General features: G+C 30.0%; 3 protein-coding genes across 3 annotated transcripts; 1 reads left to right on the top strand and 2 right to left on the bottom strand.

The window, feature by feature from the left end:
* Window positions 1–76: 76 nt before the first annotated feature.
* On the bottom strand, window positions 77–4,489 carry LOC100037470 (protein disufide isomerase-like protein). Its single transcript, NM_001249360.1, has 11 exons — window positions 4,323–4,489; window positions 2,869–2,953; window positions 2,349–2,446; window positions 2,163–2,218; window positions 1,671–1,788; window positions 1,498–1,525; window positions 1,302–1,393; window positions 904–1,060; window positions 674–798; window positions 450–549; window positions 77–250 (listed from the first exon to the last, which is right to left on the bottom strand). The coding sequence occupies exons 1-11, from the start codon at window positions 4,487–4,489 to the stop codon at window positions 182–184; spliced, it is 1,095 nt and encodes a 364-aa protein (NP_001236289.1). The 3' UTR covers window positions 77–181.
* A 4,015-nt stretch (window positions 4,490–8,504) lies between these two features.
* LOC100793350 (transcription factor MYB12-like) lies at window positions 8,505–13,359 on the bottom strand. Its single transcript, NM_001289200.1, has 3 exons — window positions 13,037–13,359; window positions 12,721–12,850; window positions 8,505–9,616 (listed from the first exon to the last, which is right to left on the bottom strand). The coding sequence occupies exons 1-3, from the start codon at window positions 13,167–13,169 to the stop codon at window positions 8,851–8,853; spliced, it is 1,029 nt and encodes a 342-aa protein (NP_001276129.1). The 5' UTR covers window positions 13,170–13,359; the 3' UTR covers window positions 8,505–8,850.
* A 4,168-nt stretch (window positions 13,360–17,527) lies between these two features.
* On the top strand, window positions 17,528–21,650 carry LOC121172923 (dnaJ protein ERDJ3B-like). The gene is made up of 7 exons (XM_041006092.1): window positions 17,528–17,533; window positions 18,663–18,725; window positions 18,984–19,059; window positions 20,716–20,804; window positions 20,899–20,976; window positions 21,246–21,317; window positions 21,428–21,650. Exons 1-7 carry the CDS (start codon window positions 17,528–17,530, stop codon window positions 21,584–21,586), a joined length of 543 nt encoding a protein of 180 aa, XP_040862026.1. The 3' UTR covers window positions 21,587–21,650.
* Window positions 21,651–21,928: the final 278 nt, after the last annotated feature.

Here is a 21,928-nt window from a genome sequence, read left to right as displayed (position 1 = left end):
ATCTTTAACCCCAAAAGCGCCATGCAAGATAGGGTCATTAATAGAGACTCAAACTAAGCACTACAAGTAAGTATCCACGTTGAATATCTCCCAGCAATTTCGATATCAAAGTCAAACAATCATCGGCAGCTGCGGTGGATCACGAGCTTCCATGAGAGTTGGTTAACAATGCACCAATAAGTCAAGCAGCATATGTCGACAAGATATTTTTCTTTAGAGTTAACTCGTCGGCCTTCGCAGGGCTAATGGACTGCATCAATCAATCAACATAGGCAAGTGAGTAGCGCGATTATACATTCAATTTTTAATCTCACTTTACGACCAACTTTAATTATTGCAAGAAAACAAAGTATTTCTCGAGTCTTGGAATTTGAACAACGAATCACGATAAATTATTATTTCACGAATAAGTAAGGTTTCAACGTTTGGGACTGAAAAGAGAATATTACCTTGTCAAGAATGCGCTGTAGGCGCTGAATTTCGTTCTTAGCATAATCAGAACCTTTTTCCCTGTAATTCTTGGCAGCTTTCAAGTAAATCTTCCCGTACCTAACGATATTATTGGATTATTGCATTTGGTTTCTTATTATGGGCAAATATTGCAGAATATATGAAATATAATGATGCAAATTAAGCTATTCTCAATGTTGTAGAAAGATGATATTCAAGTTACCTTGAGGCGGAACCCTTAAGCTTCACAACTTCCTCTTCCAATCGGGTAAACACGGATTTCTTCTCTTCATCGCTGGCAGCTACAAACTCCTTTACCAAGACATCCAAGCTTTCTACTATACCAGCCTATACAGAAATATCAAATGTATGAATAAGATACCAATTGCAACAATTTTAACTTTTATCCCCGACCAAAAAATAAAATAAAACAAAACTCTAGATTTCACTAACTTGGGAAGTAAGTTGTCCTTTTCCATCTCGACTTGCTCCAGATTTCTCATTGATAAAAGCCACAAAGTCATCCAAGTCTCTTCCACCTCCGTAGTCTTCACCAGCTTTGTTGCCCTTTGGGAAGAACTTCAAGGTAGGAAATCCACTCACGTCGTACCTGCATAAATATTATTCCAGCAAACTTCAATTATTTATCATGTTGTAACGATTCGTATATTCCATCACATTATGACTTGAAAGGAAGACAACTATGAATAAGCACTACACAACGTGCACATCAATCTAGGACCTTTAAAAACAATTTTACTTCTACGGGCCTTCACCTCTGAAGTTTGATTCAGTCAGAAGACTCAGAACAAAAACAACTACACAAAATAGATCAGGTAAATAAAACTCACTTTTCAGCCAGATCCCTATATTTATCAGCATCCAGATTTGCAATTACTACATCTTCCTCCAATTTAAATGCTGTGGCAACTTTCTCGTAAGTCTGGAGGGAAAAAAGAGCATAGTCAGGTTCCACAATATTGGTTTTATGAAAATTAAAGGTCCCAACCTTAAATTGATAACAAGGAACCTCAAAGATATACTTACAGGAGCAAGACTTTTGCAATGTCCACACCTAGCAGAATCCCAAAATTTATTAGATCTAGCGGTATGAGTGTTTTCACAATACAGTGTGCAATGTAAACTAAGTTTTACCAAATTTTAGTCCAAAACAAAATAAAGATAAAAATAGAAACAATACAAAAATTATTGGTCAGTACCATGGTGCATAAAACTCAACCAAGACATCTTTGGCTTCATCCAAGACAACCTCATTAAAATTTTCAGGTGTTAGCACCACTACATTGGAAGGAACTGTAGCAATCTTTACATTCGTTCCTGCAAGCAAATCTCTTCGTTAGGAAATCCCATTAAAATTGCAAGCCAAAAGCACATAGTAGAAGACAAAGGGAAAACCAAATTGTGTTGATGTCTATCCTCAACATAACCATGACAGCTAAAAAATATAAGGAAAGTGTGTAGATAGTGATGTTCTTATAAGATATGAATGAAACCAAAAAAATTAGTGGCTTGGTAAATTCTTTCCTACATAAAATATTTTTCATTTTTTCAAAAGATGGTGCAATATGGCTAATTTCTGATGTTCAATTCAAGATACTACATTCCCTTAGAAGTTACACAAACATGTTAATATCACAATGCCTTTGCCTTCATAAAAATTAAAACACTAGGTTTCAAAAGCTCGAGAGTACCTCCTTCCGTATTTACAAACTCAACAAGTGATTCAGCAGTGCGTGGCCCTTCATACCTATGGGAATTTTCCAAAATCAAATATTGAATGCAAAAGGAATGATAGATGTGAAATGACAGGTAAATAACTATGAATTGAGATATAAAATCGTCTCCATGTTATATTCCAATAGAGAAGATCTCCTCACTTTTTGGCTTCAAGAGATCCTTTTGGAAACCACTGAATTGTTGGGTACCCAGAGACTCCATACTTGCTGCACAAACTCTTATGCTCATCACAGTCAACCTACATTACATTAAAAAGTAAGCTTTGTCAATTTAATAGGTAATGAAGTTATTGAATCATCATTGAGAAATGCCAAAAAGAAACAACAAAAACGTACAAACACAAGAAATCTGAGTACGTTGACAAAGTGTATATCACTTTTTATGAGGAGGTGGGGGTGGGTTGGACTAAGAGTTCAATAACGGAGAAAAGATAGTCTGAGTGATTATATAGCTTAAACTTCTTCATCATGAAGGCAGGTATATAACATGAACATGCTCCACACCACACTAAGAGAGGGATTACCAATAAAATGAAGTACACAAACAATCATAAATACATAAAATGCCTGAAGCTCAAAAAATACCACAACAAATTATTAAGTAAACAGAAAAATGGTAAAATAATATTAGAGGTTCTGAAAGAAACACCAGGGTGCTGACCTTGCCAATTAAAACAGATTTGGCTTTCTTGAAGCTGCTACCAAGCTTTTCATATTCTGGAGCAAGCTTTTTGCAGTGTCCACACCTATTACAACAAAAAAGGAAGTGATCGTAAACATAATGACATATTAGTGAACATAATAACATAAGGAAATTACTAAGTAATTAGTACAATGAATTGGTTAAGCTCATGAAGTTTTGAAACACAGAATGATTGATCGAGACTTTTGTTTCGGAGTTTTGGACAGGGTTTCTACTCGTGAAGTTTTTTGATGGATAAGATGTTAGGGAGTGATCTTTAACTTGTTTGAAGAAGTAGTAATTAGCTGTTTTCCCGTTTTACCCCTTTTCTTTTTTCTGGAAGCACATTGGGTTGGGCATGGAACTGAGACCTGGAGTTAGAATTTTAGTTAAGATGTCTGGAAGTCATTTTAGAAACAGAATCACAGTTAAAAGACCAATTCCATGGAATTATAACACAACTAAAATTAACCCTTCCCAACTTCTAATCCTTACCCTTTGAATCACAATTCATAACTTCACTCTCGAAGTTGCAGCAATAGCTTTCCTTGTTTTTGTTGCTCCTGCTGCCATCCCTGCATCTCTACTGCCATCCTCCCCTCATTGTCACCGCCACTATCATGGTACCACCACCACCATCGTTCCTACCACCTAAGAATCTTCTTTTTCGCCACTCAAAGCTGACATAACCCCACCAATGACTACCCGTACTCAAAAAATGGATTCAACTATAATTCTATGCTCTAATTTTTGCATAACCCAAACATGAGAATTATGACTCTGAACCAGATTCAATTATGACGAGATTGGATTTGAATTTACAATTTTAAACTACAATTCCAACTAGATGCGCCAAGTGGAATCTAAAAGTTTCTATTGTTATGTCTTGAGTGTTTCTTTTCGTCTCTCAATGTCAATGATATAAAGGATGACCGTTTAATTCTCAAATTATAGTAATCTTAATTGCACCTTTTAGTCCCTGTACTTTAATTAGAGGGATATTATCTTCTAATTATTTGATTGAAGGAATCAAAGACTATAGTCAACCCGTAATAAATTAGAAGTTAAATAAAGAACAATAATAGTTTTAATTTAATTTATTAATTTAAAAAATAAGTTCATGATGAGAGGGACAAACTACCCTAGTAAACAAAATCTAGAGGAACAAAATTGCACCGAAAGTCAAACCGGTATCGTATTGTATCGTCTACAACAAGAATAAGTACAAATCAACAGAAGGTAAAACGACAAGTTGAACCGTTAAACGCAAAGAACACATGCAATCCGATCAGAACGAGGCTAAAAAGGAAAACATCAGAATCGGTTAATAATAAACCCTACCTAATAACGATTTCAAGAAATCAAAGTAACGATGGAATAAAGAATAGTTGATAGAAACAGAGAGGAAGAGATCGAGAAGATTGGTAAGTTACCAAGGAGCATAGAACTCAACGAGAGCTCCTCTGTCCTGACCAACTTCCTTCTCGAAGTTATCTTCAGAGAGCACAACGACGTCGTCTGCTGAGGCCGATTGGAACAGCAGAGCAAACGCAAACGCTGCCAACGCTATTCTCCTGCTCCAGATCTGATACTTCTCCATCTTCTTCTTCTTCTTCTTCTCGATTTCAGCTCATCTGCAACGGCACGTGCGGGATTTTATAGGAAACCTGTTTCGGTGTAGAGTTTTCGTTCCTCCGTTTCGGTCACGTGGCGTCATTTTATTGCATCGCTTGTCGTTAAAGTCATCGTTGGCCAATGCATTTCTCGCGGTGCTACCACGTCATACCTAGATTCTTTTACCTGTGACGTCTCGTTCTTGACGTGGCAATTGATGAGAGGAACACAGTGTCAATAGTCAGAGTATCTGAGCAACGTGTAAAGTGCCTGTTGTACTCGTACAAATGTATGCACGTATATACACTAATACATACGATATAATGCAGGGACAACGCATTTATTTTTTGCTAAAATAAAATTTTGATACTCCTAGTTTCATAAATATGTAAAACTTTTTGCACTTTTGCTGCACAACCATTTTTTTTTTATTGTAACTGGTATAATTATTAATGTAATTATAAATTAATTAAAATTTATTAGTTATTAAAAAAATCTTTTATGAAAATTAAGTGATTAAACATAAATAGTTAATAGGTTGAAGTTAAAGTTAATTATTTAAATATTATTTGAGCTTAATTATTGATAGAAATAATTTTTTATTAACAGAATTTTTTTTATGAACTGAAAGATTAAGAAAAAAAATTATAAAAGATTCTTGTAACGTAAAAAAAAAATATTAAGTTAATAAAAAATTACTAAAAAAATTTACTTATTAAATAAACTTTTCAAAACTAATTAAAATATCCCCTATATGTCAGAAGAAAGAAAGGTTGTTCCTCAATTCAAACGTATCATAATAAACTATTAAATTTAAATGTTTTTACTTGCCAAGATTAATTTTAACTCTCGGTTAAAAGAATACTCTGAAATTCAGTCTGCTCTACAAATTAACATTCTCAAGGCAACCGTTTAGTTAGCAGTATTGATAACCATGTCAACTTATTTGAATGATTTTTTATTCATGATCGCAATTGAAGATTTCATAATTATTTTTATAATCTATTTACGTGGCAAAAATGTACCATGTCAACTTATTTGAATGATTTTTTATTCATGGTCGCAATTGAAGATTTCATAATTATTTTTATAATCTATTTACGTGGCAAAAATGTAAGCACACAGAGGAAATAAAATCTTTTGAATTAAGGAATATTCAAGGTATAGTTTCCATTTGTGCCTTGGACTGGGGACAGGCTCTGAATGATTACTATTTGCAACCCAAAGCAAAAGGAAGACAACACATACAGCCCAAGCAAATGCTACAACCTACAAGCTCAGAAACTTTTCCACGGGTCCTCCAAGTCAATAAATGTGTGTTTGTCCTTGTCAACGACACACAAATGATACATGCGCACAAGGAAATTATTTTACATATCTTCCAAGACAATAAATGAGTGATTATTTAAAAACAACAAGTTTAATTACATGTTTATCCCTATTTTTTTAAAAAAAAAATCTTTTAATCATTAAAAAAAATTAACACATATTTAGTGGTCAAAATATAATAGAATATGATAGAATACTAACATTAAAATAAGACAAGATAAAAATATGATAAAATTAAATCTTATGATGTACACCAAATACTAAATTAAATGAGAATAACATATAATATAAATTATGCTCAAAATTACTCACAATATTACCAATTCCGAAAACTATAAATATTATATTTCTATAATTAAAATATAAAAATTAAATCTTATTTATGCAATTAATTTTCTTAAAATAATATATAGATTGTATTTTTTATAAATTATAATTATTATTTAAAAAATTTATTTAAAATATTTAAATATTTTTAATATTTTAATTAATAATATAATTTAAATCACGTATCAAAATTATTATATATATGTATACAGTATAATATGCTGATTAAAAAATAATATATATTATATAAATCAATATATTATATAGTACGTGTAATGCATACTAATATATCAATTTATATATATATAATAATTATTATAATATTTAATATAGTATATTATATAGAGAGGGAGAAAAAAGGGTTTATCTTATGCCATTGATGGCTTAATTTGATGCTAACCTAGTTTTTTTAAAAGGAAAAATAGTTATATTATTTCATTTTAGAGTTAAAAAACAATACATGATGAGATATAATTAAAACTATGAGAGTTAGCGTAAAATTTTGAAGCCCTAGCAAAATTATGAGTTATAAAATTGACTTACCTTTTCACAAAATTCAGCCTAGAGTTAGAAATAAATTGAAACTCCACTCTGCATCTATTCAAAATAAGATTGAATTCTGTAATTCCTTCAGAGCAGCTGTTGAATGAATCCACAACACTTATACAGTCAAGCTCAAATATGACATTATGTATGTTGAGATGATGGATCCAGCTAATGGCCCAAACTTCAGCTTCCTTTGGGGATGGCATACCTGATGCGTGGAAGGTTATTGCTTTCATGAAATTTCCTTTGCTGTCACGTAAACAAACACCAGCACTGAATGATTTGTTATCCGAGAAAGTAGCAGCATCAAGATTGCATTTGAAGTAATTTTGTTGGGGAGGAGATCACGTTGTGATGTTGCTGCTCGTTTCAGAATGTTACTGGATAGTTGGTTTTTGGACTTCTTCCCATTGATTCTAACCTAGATTTTCCCTTCTTTTTTTATTTTTTTTATCAAGACCTAACTTTTCCCATAGAATAAAAAATACAATATGATAGGATATGATACCGAATTATATTATTAGACTAAAGAAAGACCAGATTTAGTTTATAATTTTGTTCGATAGTTTGTAATTTTTTTATTATTTGTTTTTTGGTAAAAAAAGCCCTGTAATTTTTATAAGTTCAATAACACAATGTATAACTATAACTATTAGTATGAAAAGAATAACTCATTTCATGTTCATTTTCTTAGGAACATTTTCCTCCCAATTATTATAAATCACCATGTTATTTTTTTTAACTTTGGAATTTTATTTTTTAACAATCGATTGCAATTACATATTTTAAAGAGAAATTATACTTTTACAACAAATTATTTAATAAAATATACATTTTAAAACAAGTCGCATTCAATTATGCAATTAACTTTCAAGTTCAGTCACATTTATTTTTACACTAGTATTATACATTTTTTTTAAAAACTACAAAGCTCCATTATTTAGACAAACAAAGATCATTAATTAACATTAATTAGTATCTCACGATTGCCATAGTGTGGACCATTGTTTTAAAGGAATAGGGCACCCGTTCTTCCGAATACATTAACCAGAGACGCAGGACATATATATATATTTATGTTGTCATAATATCTTAGGCAGATCTACCTACTCTACATGACTACGTACATTTACAAATTGCAATGTACCGGACACCATTATTAACTCAAGAAACCACACAATTTTATAGAAGAGGAACCCACGAATAAATATTTTTTACAGTTGTGTTAGGATTACTTTATATTATTCTTAAAAATAATTCTTAATCAAAAATTTTATTAAGATTTTTTTATAAAGTTTATCTTCTCTTAAAACTGGTAATATGTATAAGCACAATAAACCAAAAAAATATAACACAAATGGTGTGTTTAACTACCTTTAAATTATAAGATTGACCGATAGTTAAAAAAATACGAATAACAAATAGACGGTGAGTTTGAATTTCTTTTACTAACAAAAATTAATAAATTCATTCTACAGCTCAAAAAATTATTGTTGAGAATGATATCAAGTTTCTTTTTAGATTTTATAATTATTTGATTATAAAATATTAATAAATAATTATGCAGCTAAAAAAATTATAAAATAAAAATAAAAAATTAATAACTAATAGTATTATTACATCAAGTTTGTCGTTTTTATCTTAGGTCTCAATTTTTTTAGACACGGTTTTATATGTTGGTAACGTAAAGATTTTTTATATTATTTTCTGTTAACTTTTATAACAATTATTTCTAAGAATTATCTTTACAACAATTTCTAATTATTAAATAATTAATAATTAATAGAACAAAAATATTCACACGAAAAAATTTATATTTATTTATGTACCATAAATGAGTTATATAAAATCAAATTCTACCTCGTACATAACAAAAATCCATATTTCAAACTACCTAGCAATGTAATAGTGACTAATGTCCGCCTCGAATCTACCAGATATTTTGAACTCTATGGCATACAAATTCTAAGGGTATGTTTGGATGAGGGGAAGAAAAAGAGAAATGGATGGAAAATTAAAAAACTTTAAGGTGTGTTTTATAATTGTTTACATTCTATTTTAATTCAAATTTTACCTTAAATTTAATTATTTTCTCTTTAGGGATATGCAATAGGACGAGGAGCGAACACACACACTAGGCATGAATCAAGAGAGGAACCAATCAACCATGTCGTTTTGCATCTGAGTATCTGTCTCTCCCAAATTTTTGCTTTGGCTTTCCCAAGCATCGTCCTCCCACGGCCAAGTGAGCGGTTTTTCTTGTTGCTCCCAATTATTACAAGCTTCGGACTCGACAACGTTATTAAACTCTATGACACTCTCCCAATCCCAGTGTTGATCCAATGCCATGGAAGAAGAGCATGAATACCCCTCTCCACTCGATGCCATTTTGTCGCGACACGCATCACTCACCCTCACTACCATGTCATTGTTGTCTATCTCTTCACTCAAGTCCCAAACCACACATGTTGTTTCCGGAAGCCAACTTTCCAAAATGTCACTAATGCCCTCCATTTGGCACAGTCCCAAGATGTCTTCATCGTTACTTTCATCAACGCTCCTGTCACATTTATTTACCTCTGCCTCTAGCTCCTCTATTCTTGGCTCATTCACATCTGCCACGTCAGCGTCCAAGACCGTGAAATCACTATTTGGTTGAGTAAACGTTTGTTTGGGTCTCTGGTAAATTGCGACATTGACATTTTGGGTGTAGGTTTTGTTCTTATTCATGGCCCAACGGCTTGTTCTACCACCTTTGAGCTTGGGAGGAATAGACGCTACTTTAGGTGTATCCATGATCCCTGCACTTGCACCTGGGAAACTGTAAATTTTTCTGCTGAGGTGAGAATTCCAGTAGTTTTTTATCTCGTTGTCCGTTCTTCCTGGTAAATGACTTGCTATCAAAGACCACCTAAAATCAACAAAAGCCACATAATTAATAATTTAATATTAAATAAGATAAATATTATTTTATGCATATGATTTTATTGCTAGGAGTATTTTTCAGTCATACAAGGGTATTTGGTTTACTTATTTTCTGTTTTTATTTTTATTGAAAATAGAAAATGGTGATAAAAATGTGTTTGGTTGAATTTATGTTTTCATTTTCAGTAAAAATATTTTTTCAAACGAACTAAAACTAGAAACAATAAAATCTCATTTTCAATATTTTTAGTTGAAACCACAAATCTCATTTTGGGTAAAATGAAAATTTAGTGACAAGAAATGTAATTTTAAACAAATTTAAAAATGTATTTTCAGTATTTTTATTTCTTAAAAACAAAAAACAAGTGAAATCAAATATATTTTCAAAATTCTAATATTTTAAAAATGAAAATAATTTTCTGAAAATAAAAATACAAACCAAACACATTTTGAAGAATCTTTAAATTACTAAAATATGAATTATTTCTTTTCAACCTCATTTTTTCCATACACACTAAATTCTATCTTATGTCTGCGAGAAATTTCAGTTTACTCGAACCAATCAAAATCAGTACAATTACCATTATATACATTATACAATATAACTTAATCTATTTGAATAAAAAAAGGAGTACCATAAACCTAATAATTAATTTTTAAAAATTGATAATTAAAAATTAGTTGAAAGTCGAAAAATTATATTATTAAAGTATAAGTATTTTGTAAAATTATTGTCCAAGTAATTAGAAAATATAAATTATATAAATAAATATTAAATTTTACTTTTAAAACTTACATTTAAAAATGTTACTTTTTTTTAAAAATACTTTATAAAAAATAAAAATTTAACCTGGTAGTAAGAACTAAAACAAATTTTAAAATTAATTTTTACTTTAAATATGTCGGGCATTTTTGCTCATATATGTTGATTTTTTTTATTAATGTATGAAGTCTTCTTTACTTTATAAATATTAATATTAAGTATTTTTTTATGAACTTAAAATGTAAATTTTAGTTGTTTTATTGTTAAGTCAATCATAAGTATATGATATTATATAAAAGCACGTGAACAATATCCACATTATATATGCGTGGATTAAGTTTTTAACCTGAAAAGAAAAGGGTATAACAATAACAGTGAGGATGAAAAAAGTCATTTAAAATAATTTGAACACAAAATTGATTCATTTTTAAAAATTGAGCATCTTTTAAGAATTTGAGGATCAAATTAAACAATTTTAAATAATTTTTAAAAAATAATAATAACTAAACCTTTATAATTTCAACATTTTATTTATGTGAATTATTGTTCATCTTGTTAATTTGCTTATGCATTCAACCTAAATGCATCGACATATTATAAGCATGTTTAGATTCAAATTTGTAAGAATATCTTAAGTTTGATTTCTCTAAAGTTAAGTTTGCAGATAAAGTTTTGCTATCAAACATATTTTTAATTAAAAGATAATTAAATATGACTTTAAACATACTTTGAACCTCCTACGTGAAATCCAAACATACCTTACAAGTAATTTCAGCTTATTTTAGATATCAGACATGAAAGGAGGGTGGTTTATCCATGTTAATTAATCTCTTATAAGCATACACTCAGTCACTAATCTCTATTTTTATGTTACGTCGGACTGATCAATATCATATCATGTTTATAATATCTTCGGTAAAAAATAAAAAAGATGTAACTATTTAGAAAAGAGCATAATTAAAAAATGATAAGGTATATATTAATGTGATTTACTTGTCACTAATATGAAGCACCAATCATTAACGAGAGGAAGAAGAGAAAAAAAGCAAGAAAGAAAAGAAAAGAAACCTTACTTTATATATAAATTGATTTATCACTAATATTAATTTTTCTTGTAGTGGAACTAACTAAAATACTGGTGAAATATAATTATAATTAACAATTAAAGGTATATCTTAATAATATTATATATATATATACACACACACTAATTTTCGAGAGAGCCAAAAGTCAAAAACCAAGACATGATTCAAAAACGCTCAACGTACGATAATATACCCAATCATGATTTAAAACATTATTAATAAGACAGCAATGTTCCTCTAAAAAAACAAAAGAGAGACAACAATGTTATATATTCGAATAAAAAGAAATGAGAAGACTCTTTTCAAAGAATATAAATATCGACAAATTCTTAATTAAAAAATATACTTTCAAAAAATCCAAATGAAAGTGAGAGTAAATTTTTTTATATAAATTATTTTTATGCATATATTTCTTTATATGCTCATTTAATTTATGCTATAAACATTTATCAAACATTGTCGATTGTCCTCAATCAATTATTTGTCTTTAATTTCGATTTAAGACCAATGACGTAAAGTGATTTGAACCACGTTTGTTTTACACACACCTAACTAATATACATTGATAGCTTAACAAGTAAGTGAACGACAAGTAAGAAACAATTAATTTCAGTCTCTTTTTACAACTCATCTCATCTCATACTATAATTAAAGTAGGCCCCTTATATTTTGCTTTTTCTCCAACTTGAAAAGAAAATGAAAGAAAGTTTTTGATATATCAAAAGTTTTATGTCATTTTATATATACATACTTTTCCTTCTTTTTTTTTTAACAAGCAAACGATTTTTTTTTATCATGTCCATACACTATTTTCTCTTGTTTTAAACTAGTTATGGATATTGGATAGATGTTTCTATTTTTATACTTGGTAAATGGTAGTAATTTGTAATTACGGTAAAGACATAATCTAAGGTTGTTGGCAACCGAGTTTTTATTTTTTTATTTTTATCAAAGTGTTTGGATATTTACAAGTAAATAAACTGAACTGCAGTACTTGGCATCAAATTTCGTACCTGTTAAGTAATGGCAGTTTAAATTGTACTGAAAATAAATAAATAAATCCTTTATTGTTTTAAAAGTTGCTGAAATACTGCAGAACATGCTCCTTTCATTTTGTTACTTAAAGTTAATTTTATGAATTCTGTGAAGAAAAAAAAAACAGATTTATGAATGTGATCCAGTAGTAAATAGAGGAGCTTTGAAATACTGGAGTATAGTTTTCAGTATGCCTTTGGCACTAACCTGTTACCAAAAGAAGCGTGCAACTTAACGATTGTATTTTCCTCTTCAGCAGAAATGTTCCCTCTTTTAAGGTCAGCTCTCAAATAGTTAATCCATCTCAGCCTGCAACTCTTCCCGCACCTTAATAATCCTTCCAAACCCCAAAAATGCCAGTCAGAAAAAAGAAAAAAAATATATCAATTGATCTACAACACAAATTACTTCTTCCACAATAAATACTCCCATATAGTAGCAACAAAATTAATTTGCTGTTGGAAGTTCAAACTTATTGTATCAATCGATAAAAAAATAAATATTATTAACAATTAATACGTACCTGCATTTTTAGGCAATGACCTCCAAGAACCTTCCCCGTTGGTCTGAATGTATTTTGCCAAGGTCTCATCCTCCTCTGCTGTCCACCTCCCTTTCTTCAACCCCACTTTCTCACAACAAGGAGCCCTTCCCATGTCTGAGGTTTTGTTTATGTGCAAAAACAAAAGCACAAATTATAAGAAAACAGGAACAGCACAAAACAAACTAGAGAACACAGAACGCGTTGGAGAAGGGAAAGTGCATGTTTTGTAAGTGATGCTGTGGTGTTCTTTACAAGTTGCAAAACGAGCCCCTCGTGCTTGTAAAGTTTTTTTGCTGAAGTGTAAAATGGGGTTAAAGGAGTGTAAAGGAATTTATAGAACTCCAAAAGCGAGTCGCAGGGGTGGGGCCCGGTGATGGAGACATATCTGTGGTGCTGGATCTTGCCACGTTGGCTGTGTATGCTACAGTCGTGGCTCACTACCGTTGACAACCTCGTGACGGGGCTTCCATCCCCCACGTTCATGCAATACTGTTTGTTACTCTTAGAAAATTAAAATAAATAAATATAAATAAAATGTAAAATTTTAAACTAAATAACAAAGTAATTTTGGATTGTATGTAGACAAAAGATTTTTTACCAATACTAATACTCTTACCCTCAAAAAGATAATTTTTTTATACGAAAAGAAAAAGAAAAATTTTAGAAAAAAAAAATTATTTTTTGGTAGAAGAGAATATATATATATATATATATATATATATATATATATATAATATAAAAGTATAGAATCTGTAACAATAAAAAAATCTCAAAATAAAACTAAGAGACTATTAAAAACCAAAACATAAAATAAAATAAACTTAATAAGAATAAAAATTCTAAACTAATATTTTATTTTACAAAAATAAAATTAATATAAGTAATATACTTTTATAAATTTTAAATTATAAAAAAATTATTTAGTAACAGTTACAACAAATGTGCATTAATTGCTTTAGAATTATAACGCTCTAATGGTACGTAAGAAAAGGAAAATTTTCTAATCACGTGACGTCATTCGATTAATTCTTTTTCACAAATTACCGTAATAAATTTTACGAATTGCACTCAAATCTTCTGTCAACAAAAAAACGCTCAAATCTTTTTTATACGGACTTTTTTTTTTGACAGTTTATACGGACACTTGAAATTTTAACAAAATGTATATTCTCATTAATTTAATGGACATGCGAGTGTCACGTCTTTGTTTTAAAATATTAAATATTTGTACAATGTACAAATTTATATAATTATGAATATTGATTAAATTATTGCACATAAATTAAATGCATAAAGTATATACAATTTTTTTTTATTAATTAATGTCAGTTTCACTCTCTCTTCGTCAAGATTGAAAAATCATTCAATGTTCTAGGCTTCTAGAGTATAGAATCATGCTCCTAATTTTTTTTGTAGAACTAATTTTTTATGTAAATATGACATTTTTTTAGTGAAAAGTCAATCACTAATTTTTTAGATATTAACATTTATTTAAGGCATAAATATCTCTAAAAATATATTTTTTCGATCGCATATATCTGAGATTAAATTATTGATCATACCTTTAAAAGATAAGATTTTGATAGTCATGTTACATTATTTTTGATACATAATTATATAAAACTAATATAATTAATCTTAGGTTTAACATATTTATTTAACCTACAGTAAAAATTATTTAATTAATTAAAATGTAAAAAATATAGGAAAAATTGAAAATTATATCAAAATTACAAATTTTTTAAAATAGGACAACCAAATATTTTATTTTAAAAAAGAGCCAAAATTGTGGATCTTACAAAATAAAATAAAAGAACCAAAACTTTGTATTTAAGTCTATTTAATACTAACTATTTTTTAGTTGTCTCAATTCAAAAAATTAAAATCAAAATACACTTTTTAAATTTGAGAATGGACTATAAAAATATTATCCTCCCCCAATAAATCATCAAATACTGTATTATTAAACATAATACTAAATTAATCAATTTAAATACACAAGTAACTTTATATTAATTGAATACAATACATTCATTTTTTTTTCCTATTAAATATCACATATATACTTTAAGTATTTAGATAACTTTTAATTTGTATAATTTATGTATGTTTTATTGTAATCTCGTGTTTTTTTAGTGCATAGTTTAATTATATTAATTAAATGGTAAGAGAAATTAAATTATTTTTTTATGATTTTAATATCATATATAAAATAAAATTATTTTCAGTTTAAACAATTTAAACATAAATATAGATAATTAAAAAGAAAAAAAAAACAAAAAAGCCCACGGTATGTGGGGAACCGACTTGATAATATGATTTTGAAAATAAAAAACACACATTATGAAATCATTTTTCCTTCATAAGCTGTATAAAAAATAATACTTTAGAAATTAGTTTCCTAATAATCTATTTATAAATTATCATGTAAAAACACAAAAAAAAAAGCAATTTAGTAATCGATTCGGGGGAATCGATTTCTCACTTGTTTTATTATTTGTATAATTAGCGTAAATATTTTTTAGATTATATTATTTGGATAAATATTTATTTTTTTTTATATATATTGGATAAAAAAACTCGTTTGTTTTATGGGGACATTCTTTTGAGGATTTTTTGTAATAGTTCCAATTTCCAAACATTTAGTAAGTGTGAATTTGTTACCAATTTTTTTCAGTAAGTATGAATAGTTCCAAAATTATTCAAAAAAAATTAATATTTTTAATGAGAAATATTTTTTTTGTAAAATATTTTTGTAATATGAATAACTTTTATTTTAAAAGTTGATTTTGTAAGATTAAAATAAGTACAATGACTCGAATCTTAAGAAAAAAGTGAGAAATAATTTAATTAACCACCAGATTAAAAAAATTATTAGTATATCTTTTTTATTACTTTAAAAAATATTTTATTATTGAATAAAGTACACGTTTTATTAATTAAAGGATTTAATTTTTTCGGTCTCTAATATGACTAAGGTCACATTAAATTATTTTAAACTTTTTCTTACTCAAAAATCACTCTTAAAAAATCATATTTTATTCACAATTTTAAAATTTTCTTCTTTGAAATCTTAATCCTAAGAGCATAAATGGATCGGATTCAATCCGTGAATTCGTCGGATTCAATCTAATTCAATTAAGATTTGGTGGATTTGATTGAGTTATCGGATTAGATTAATTTTAATTTAATGAAATCAATTAAAATTTATATATATATATATATATATATACGAGATAAAACTTGCACCCAAAGCTTGTCCTCATTGTTTGACTAGATCGTGGCTTAGTTCTGACCAAACAATAAAATTACACGGTTCACACATAAATTAATGGATATTTGGCTAATTGAGTAAACAAGTTATATAATTACTTATTTAATATTTTTTTATCAAATGAGATTTTATTGATGAACTTAATAATGAAATTTATTAAAAACGTTGAAAAGTCTATAGTGTCTATACAAAGGTTACAAGTCACCTTCACAAAATCCAAATGATCTCTTTTTGATTATAAGCCGTGGGCCTGTGGCAACGTCGTCGTCAGTGAGGTGGTTGCCTTAGGTTCCCAAATAATAAGTATTTATATTTTCTTGTTTTATTTAATATGTAATTTTAGTTTTTTTTATTTAAAATATAAATATTTTAATTTAATTTTAGAAAATTCATATTTCGTCTCATTTTTAATTTTTTTTACGTTTTATTTTTTTATTTTAGTTCAATTGAACCAAAAGCCAACCCAATTAATTGCATTTTTCATTCTTTTTTTAAAAAATTCATTGCATTTTAGAATGGTTTTCTGAAAAGTAATGAGAATGATGAAAGTGCAGGAAATGCAATACTTGTTTGAGACTTGAATCTTGCACTCTTCAAGTCGAATCCTACACCCTCATTATTATGTGAAAATACAACAATATTCTTAATGAAATTTCCACCTTCCATCTCCCAATTCTAACACTTCCCTTCTCTCTTCTATCAACCCGCAACGGCACACTCCCGTGTTCCGGAAAGACCATTCCGTAAGGGTATAAAGAGAACAACAGAAAAGGAGAGGATCTAGACTTGCGCTGGCTGTGGGAGAAAGAAGAGGAAGAAACGCACCAGAGCCAGAAAATGGATTCCTATTTGAAGGGTGCATAACCGCATGGATAAGCTCACACTAACCTGTCAATTTGGGATCCAATTTGGTTCCTTAGGAGATATCAAAGAAGAAATTTTAAAATGTAATAATATCAATTCATAGAGATACAAAAGAAAGGATTGTCTGTTGATTCAAACCCTAACCTACAGATAGGGACAGAGAAAGAGGGAAAAAGAGAAAGATTTCACATAGTACTTTTGGTGAAAAAATAAAAGAGATATGTTGGGGGGTTTTTTAAAAAATGGAAATCTCTTGTTTTGTATTTAGTTCAGCTTTGAAAAAAAAATGTTCGGAATTTATATATATATATATATATATAGGAAAATTTGAAATGCAAGTAAGATGTGTCGATAAAAAGTGCATTAGATTGGATCGATCAAATAAAATTGATTTTAGAAAGTCATCCAAACGGAACCGTAAATTGTTTTGTAGGAACATACTAAGTGTGATGGTGAATGGAGAGTTTGAACATACAAAGTGTGACGCGGAATCAGTTTCAGGACCAACACATACATACATATATAACAATAACATACGTTTGATTTGATTTATTGGTCCGATCCTCGCAACTCTCCCTCCCAAGGGTCGTCCTAGAGCCAACCTATTGTTCCTCCTATGCCTTCTATACTCCCTCTCTTGTTGCATTTCCATGCATTAGATTTGTATATATGTTCATTAAAATACACTCAGTGCAAAGTTATACACTCTCCTCCAATCATGAATTGTTAGTCGAAATTATTAACTCTTATAATAATTTGGATTAGAGCTGAACTCAATCCCGCAAAATTGGGTTTGTGGGGTTAAGTTAGACCCTTAACCAAAATTTTAAGATGGTATCGATATCTATTTTAGATCTATTGTTTGGTCCCCTGCATTACTACACTCTAGGCACATAATCCTGTGCATGAGGTGTGTTGGAAAATCAGCTTAATTACAGTTACCCTTAGCATGTCTTAATTAGGGCCTATCAAAGTTGGTTATCCATGTTGCAGAAAAGGTTATCTATGGAGGGATTGAGTAGAAAGGCTTAGTGAAGTATGGTAGAGAGTAGCTGCTAGGACATCAGCTTTCGAGTGGTTGAATTAGTAGAGATATGACCAATGTAGTCTTTATAAAAGCTTGGACAATCCTCACCTTATAAACTAACTTTATGGGATTGACCCTAAGCCTATATCTAAGATGATAATGATATTATGAATAAATAATATATACAGTATCTGATCATTTCTGATTGATTAGTAGTACAAATTTTTTTACACTGCATCCCAATTCACATTCTCATTCACATTTAAATACATTCACCAAGCACGTACTTTACCACTAGTAAGGCAAAGTTGTAAAATATCATAGTTATTATCTATTTGTTAAGCATTCTGGTGTGTGAGCAGTATAAACTTCTCAGGTATTAGGTGATTGCTTCTCTATCTCTCTTTTATGACCCTTGGTTCTTACATTTTAATTAACAGGTTTGGAGGGAGAAAAATGTTATAAAGCCAGCACCTGGGATATTTCAACAGTTCACAGAGCAGGTGAAACATCTTTAAGAATGTTAAAAGAATATATCTTTTTCTTGTTTTTTGTCTTTTCATTGGATGCATATTTTATAATACAAACATACAAATTCTTCCTAGATGACCATGATTGTATCTGAAACTTCTGGCTAATTTTCAAGACCAGACAATTGTTCTTCTCTTTTATTCGGAGAGGGGGTATGTGCAGGTTTATTTTATTCCTTTTGTTAACATATCTGGAAAATTTCACTCCTATTTCTCAACTTACCTGATCAGGTCTGTGACAAATGTCCAAATGTTAAATATGAAAGAGATGGTTATTTCATCACTGTTAGGCATGCAAGAAGGGCAGGTAATCTTTCGGCAAAGTTTATATATAAAGACTTTAAGCAATGGGCAATTATGAATAGTACCATTACGTCCCTTTTTATATAAGCTCTTCTCTATAAGGTGTGAGGCATAGGTCTCAAGCCACAAAATAAGGTTTGGAATGTGTATACACAAGGAATAAACACTAGGATAGCAAGTGGGTTAGTTAGTTAGTTAACATAATTGGTTACAGTAACAGTTAGTTAGAAATTTGAGTTAAAGTAGTAGTTGTGAAGAATAGGAACAGTAGGACTAATTGTTAGCTAACTGAGTTAATCAGTTTTAAAGGGCCACTACCTTGAGTTTTTTATCTCCTTGTATCTACACATAACTGAATTAACAGAATTTTTCATCTGTGTCTTTCTTCATCACCTTCTTTCCAATTTTCGGTCTTCACAGCTAGTTTAGGTTCCTATCACAAGGTAAGTCGAGTCTTGTTCATCTAAATTCTGAAGACACTACTAAGACTCCATTGGATAATAAAATTGGAATTAAGATATAATTAATGAGTCTGATCTTAACTCTATTAGAGTTTGAATTGATTCAAAATCATTATCATACACCATTTTATGTTTGAATTGTACTCTGAATTTTATAAATTCCGTTCCACAATTTCACTTCAGTTTCAACCGATAAATCCTGCAAGAATTACAATGCGTGGGAGTTTGTACATTTATTTATTTATCAACATTAAAAATGAGGGGAAAAGACCATCAAAAACATTTTTGTAGCTTTCTGATGACTATTAGAGCAAGAACAGGTCAATGGTTCAATATAGGCTAGCACAAGAAAAAATGGATTTCACGGTTAAAAAATATGGGTGCACATGAAAAGATAAAATGTAACTGTTTTAAGTATTTAACACATCTGAGTACATGCATCAAATCTGATTAAATGATGCCATCATTCGTTCTATATATCAATTAGTGGAGCCCTTTGTTGCTACTTTTTAGTCCTATTCGTCAAGGAACTCCAGAGCTATAGTAGAAGTCTAAAAAAGTGTTCGAGCAGGGGTTGGTTATCCAGAAAAAAAAGGTTTTTCTGTGCTTGAAATAGAGAGATCTAGATAGACAGAGCTCATGGAAATAGAAATAGAGAAGTTAAGGGACATCACAAATTCTAAATTTTGAAGAGATAACATGATGAAGGCGGCCAATTTCCAATTTGAAAGGGTGTTCTAGATTAAGCTGAAAACACAAATTAAGGTGGTGTTTGAAGGAAATAATGAAAACACCAAAGTGTTGTTTTCATCATCTCCTTTATAAAATTTGGAAATATGAATCTAAATGAAGGCATGTCCGATTTTTGTTATTATTAATAAAAAAATATCAACCGAAAAAAAAAGCCAAACTAAACACCCCCTAAAATTGTATACACTTGCTTGGTGCAATAAAAATATGGTTAGGAGTGTATTTTGTTTCAATTTCATCACAAAAATTTATTTACTTTACCTAAGCATGAAGCAGAAAATTATTTTGCATCCTCTCCAATCAACGAGCACTCGAGGAGGAAAAATCAAAAGCTTTCACTCCATTTTTGCATCCTCTATTTTTCCATAATGGTGTGTTAATTGTTAGTGAAGGAAGCTTGCTAAAAACATCCCCCTTTCAAGTTTAAATTTGCATCAGTAGTGGTGTAGTTGAGTCACCAGCTTTTGTCCTTTTACAAGAAGTGCTATTTTTTGAGGATGGTGAGCCCATAATTGATGGAGAGTCTGGAGATCTAAGGGTCAGTAACTTAGTTTTTTCATGTTTTTTTAACAACTGTTTTGTATGCATGGTAACGTGCAGTTTGCTTACAATATATATGGTATTTTGAGCAGTTTCGTATCCGTACAGCACCCCATGGCCTCTTCAGAAGGGAAGGCAATGACTTGCACACCACTGTCACTATAACACTGGTAAACATTAGAATAATTCGCAACTTTGTATGGTTATCAAATATCAATTGCATGATCTGTACTTTGTTCCTAGATGTATTGGACAGGTTCAAGGCATGTAACAGAAGACTAGGTATTTTTTGTTCCGTAGGAAAGTAGACCAATAGCATACTTCTATTCGAGGAATTAAAACGTTTTGTGATTTTGCAAACCATTAATTCGTCTATTGTTGATGTCCTTAAAATTCTATGTGCATTTTAAAGTTTATTTTTTAAAAAATATATCTTCAGGTTCAAGCACTTGTCGGCTATGAGAAGACTGTTAAACACCTAGATGAGCATCTGGTGGACATAAGCACGAAGGTGAGCATGAAGTAACCTTGTTGCAGGTCACATTGTTATTGATGCAAAATTTAACTTTATGTGTAAGAAAAGGCACATATCAGAATCTGACACTTTTTTTTTATCATTAGGGAATCACAAATCCAAAGCAAGTGAGGAAGTTCAATGGAGAGGGCATGCCACTGCATATGAGCACCAAGAAAGGATATCTTTACGTCACGTTTAAGGTTCTCTTCCCAACCTCACTAACCGAGGAGCGGAAAACAAATATAATAGCAATTCTTGATTAGAATACAAAATACGTGTTATTTTTTGCTCAGTATGTCTTCAATGTAACATGATTAGGTGGCTATAGTAATAGTAAAGCTTGAGTTTTCTGCCTCCCTTTTGTTAGTTATTTTTTTCTTATACAACGTTGAAGCATGCCTTCTTGGCATGCTATTCTTTTTTGTCAAGATACGACGAAATATTACACAAGCTTAGAAGACCTTTCTTACACTGACTGAAATCATTACTCGAGCGAACTAGGTAGTACACCAGTACCCATTAGTTAGTGCTACACAGTTACTCGGTCATGGTTGATCACACACTTAAAAATGAGAGAAAATAGGGAGAGGCTTTGCTCTTTGCTA

This window comes from Glycine max, chromosome 10 (genome assembly GCF_000004515.6).
Source record: "Glycine max cultivar Williams 82 chromosome 10, Glycine_max_v4.0, whole genome shotgun sequence".
NCBI classification, from domain to species: Eukaryota; Viridiplantae; Streptophyta; class Magnoliopsida; order Fabales; family Fabaceae; genus Glycine; species Glycine max.
The sequence above is the reverse complement of the archived record's forward strand: the minus strand, read 5'-3'. Positions and strand labels throughout refer to the sequence as shown.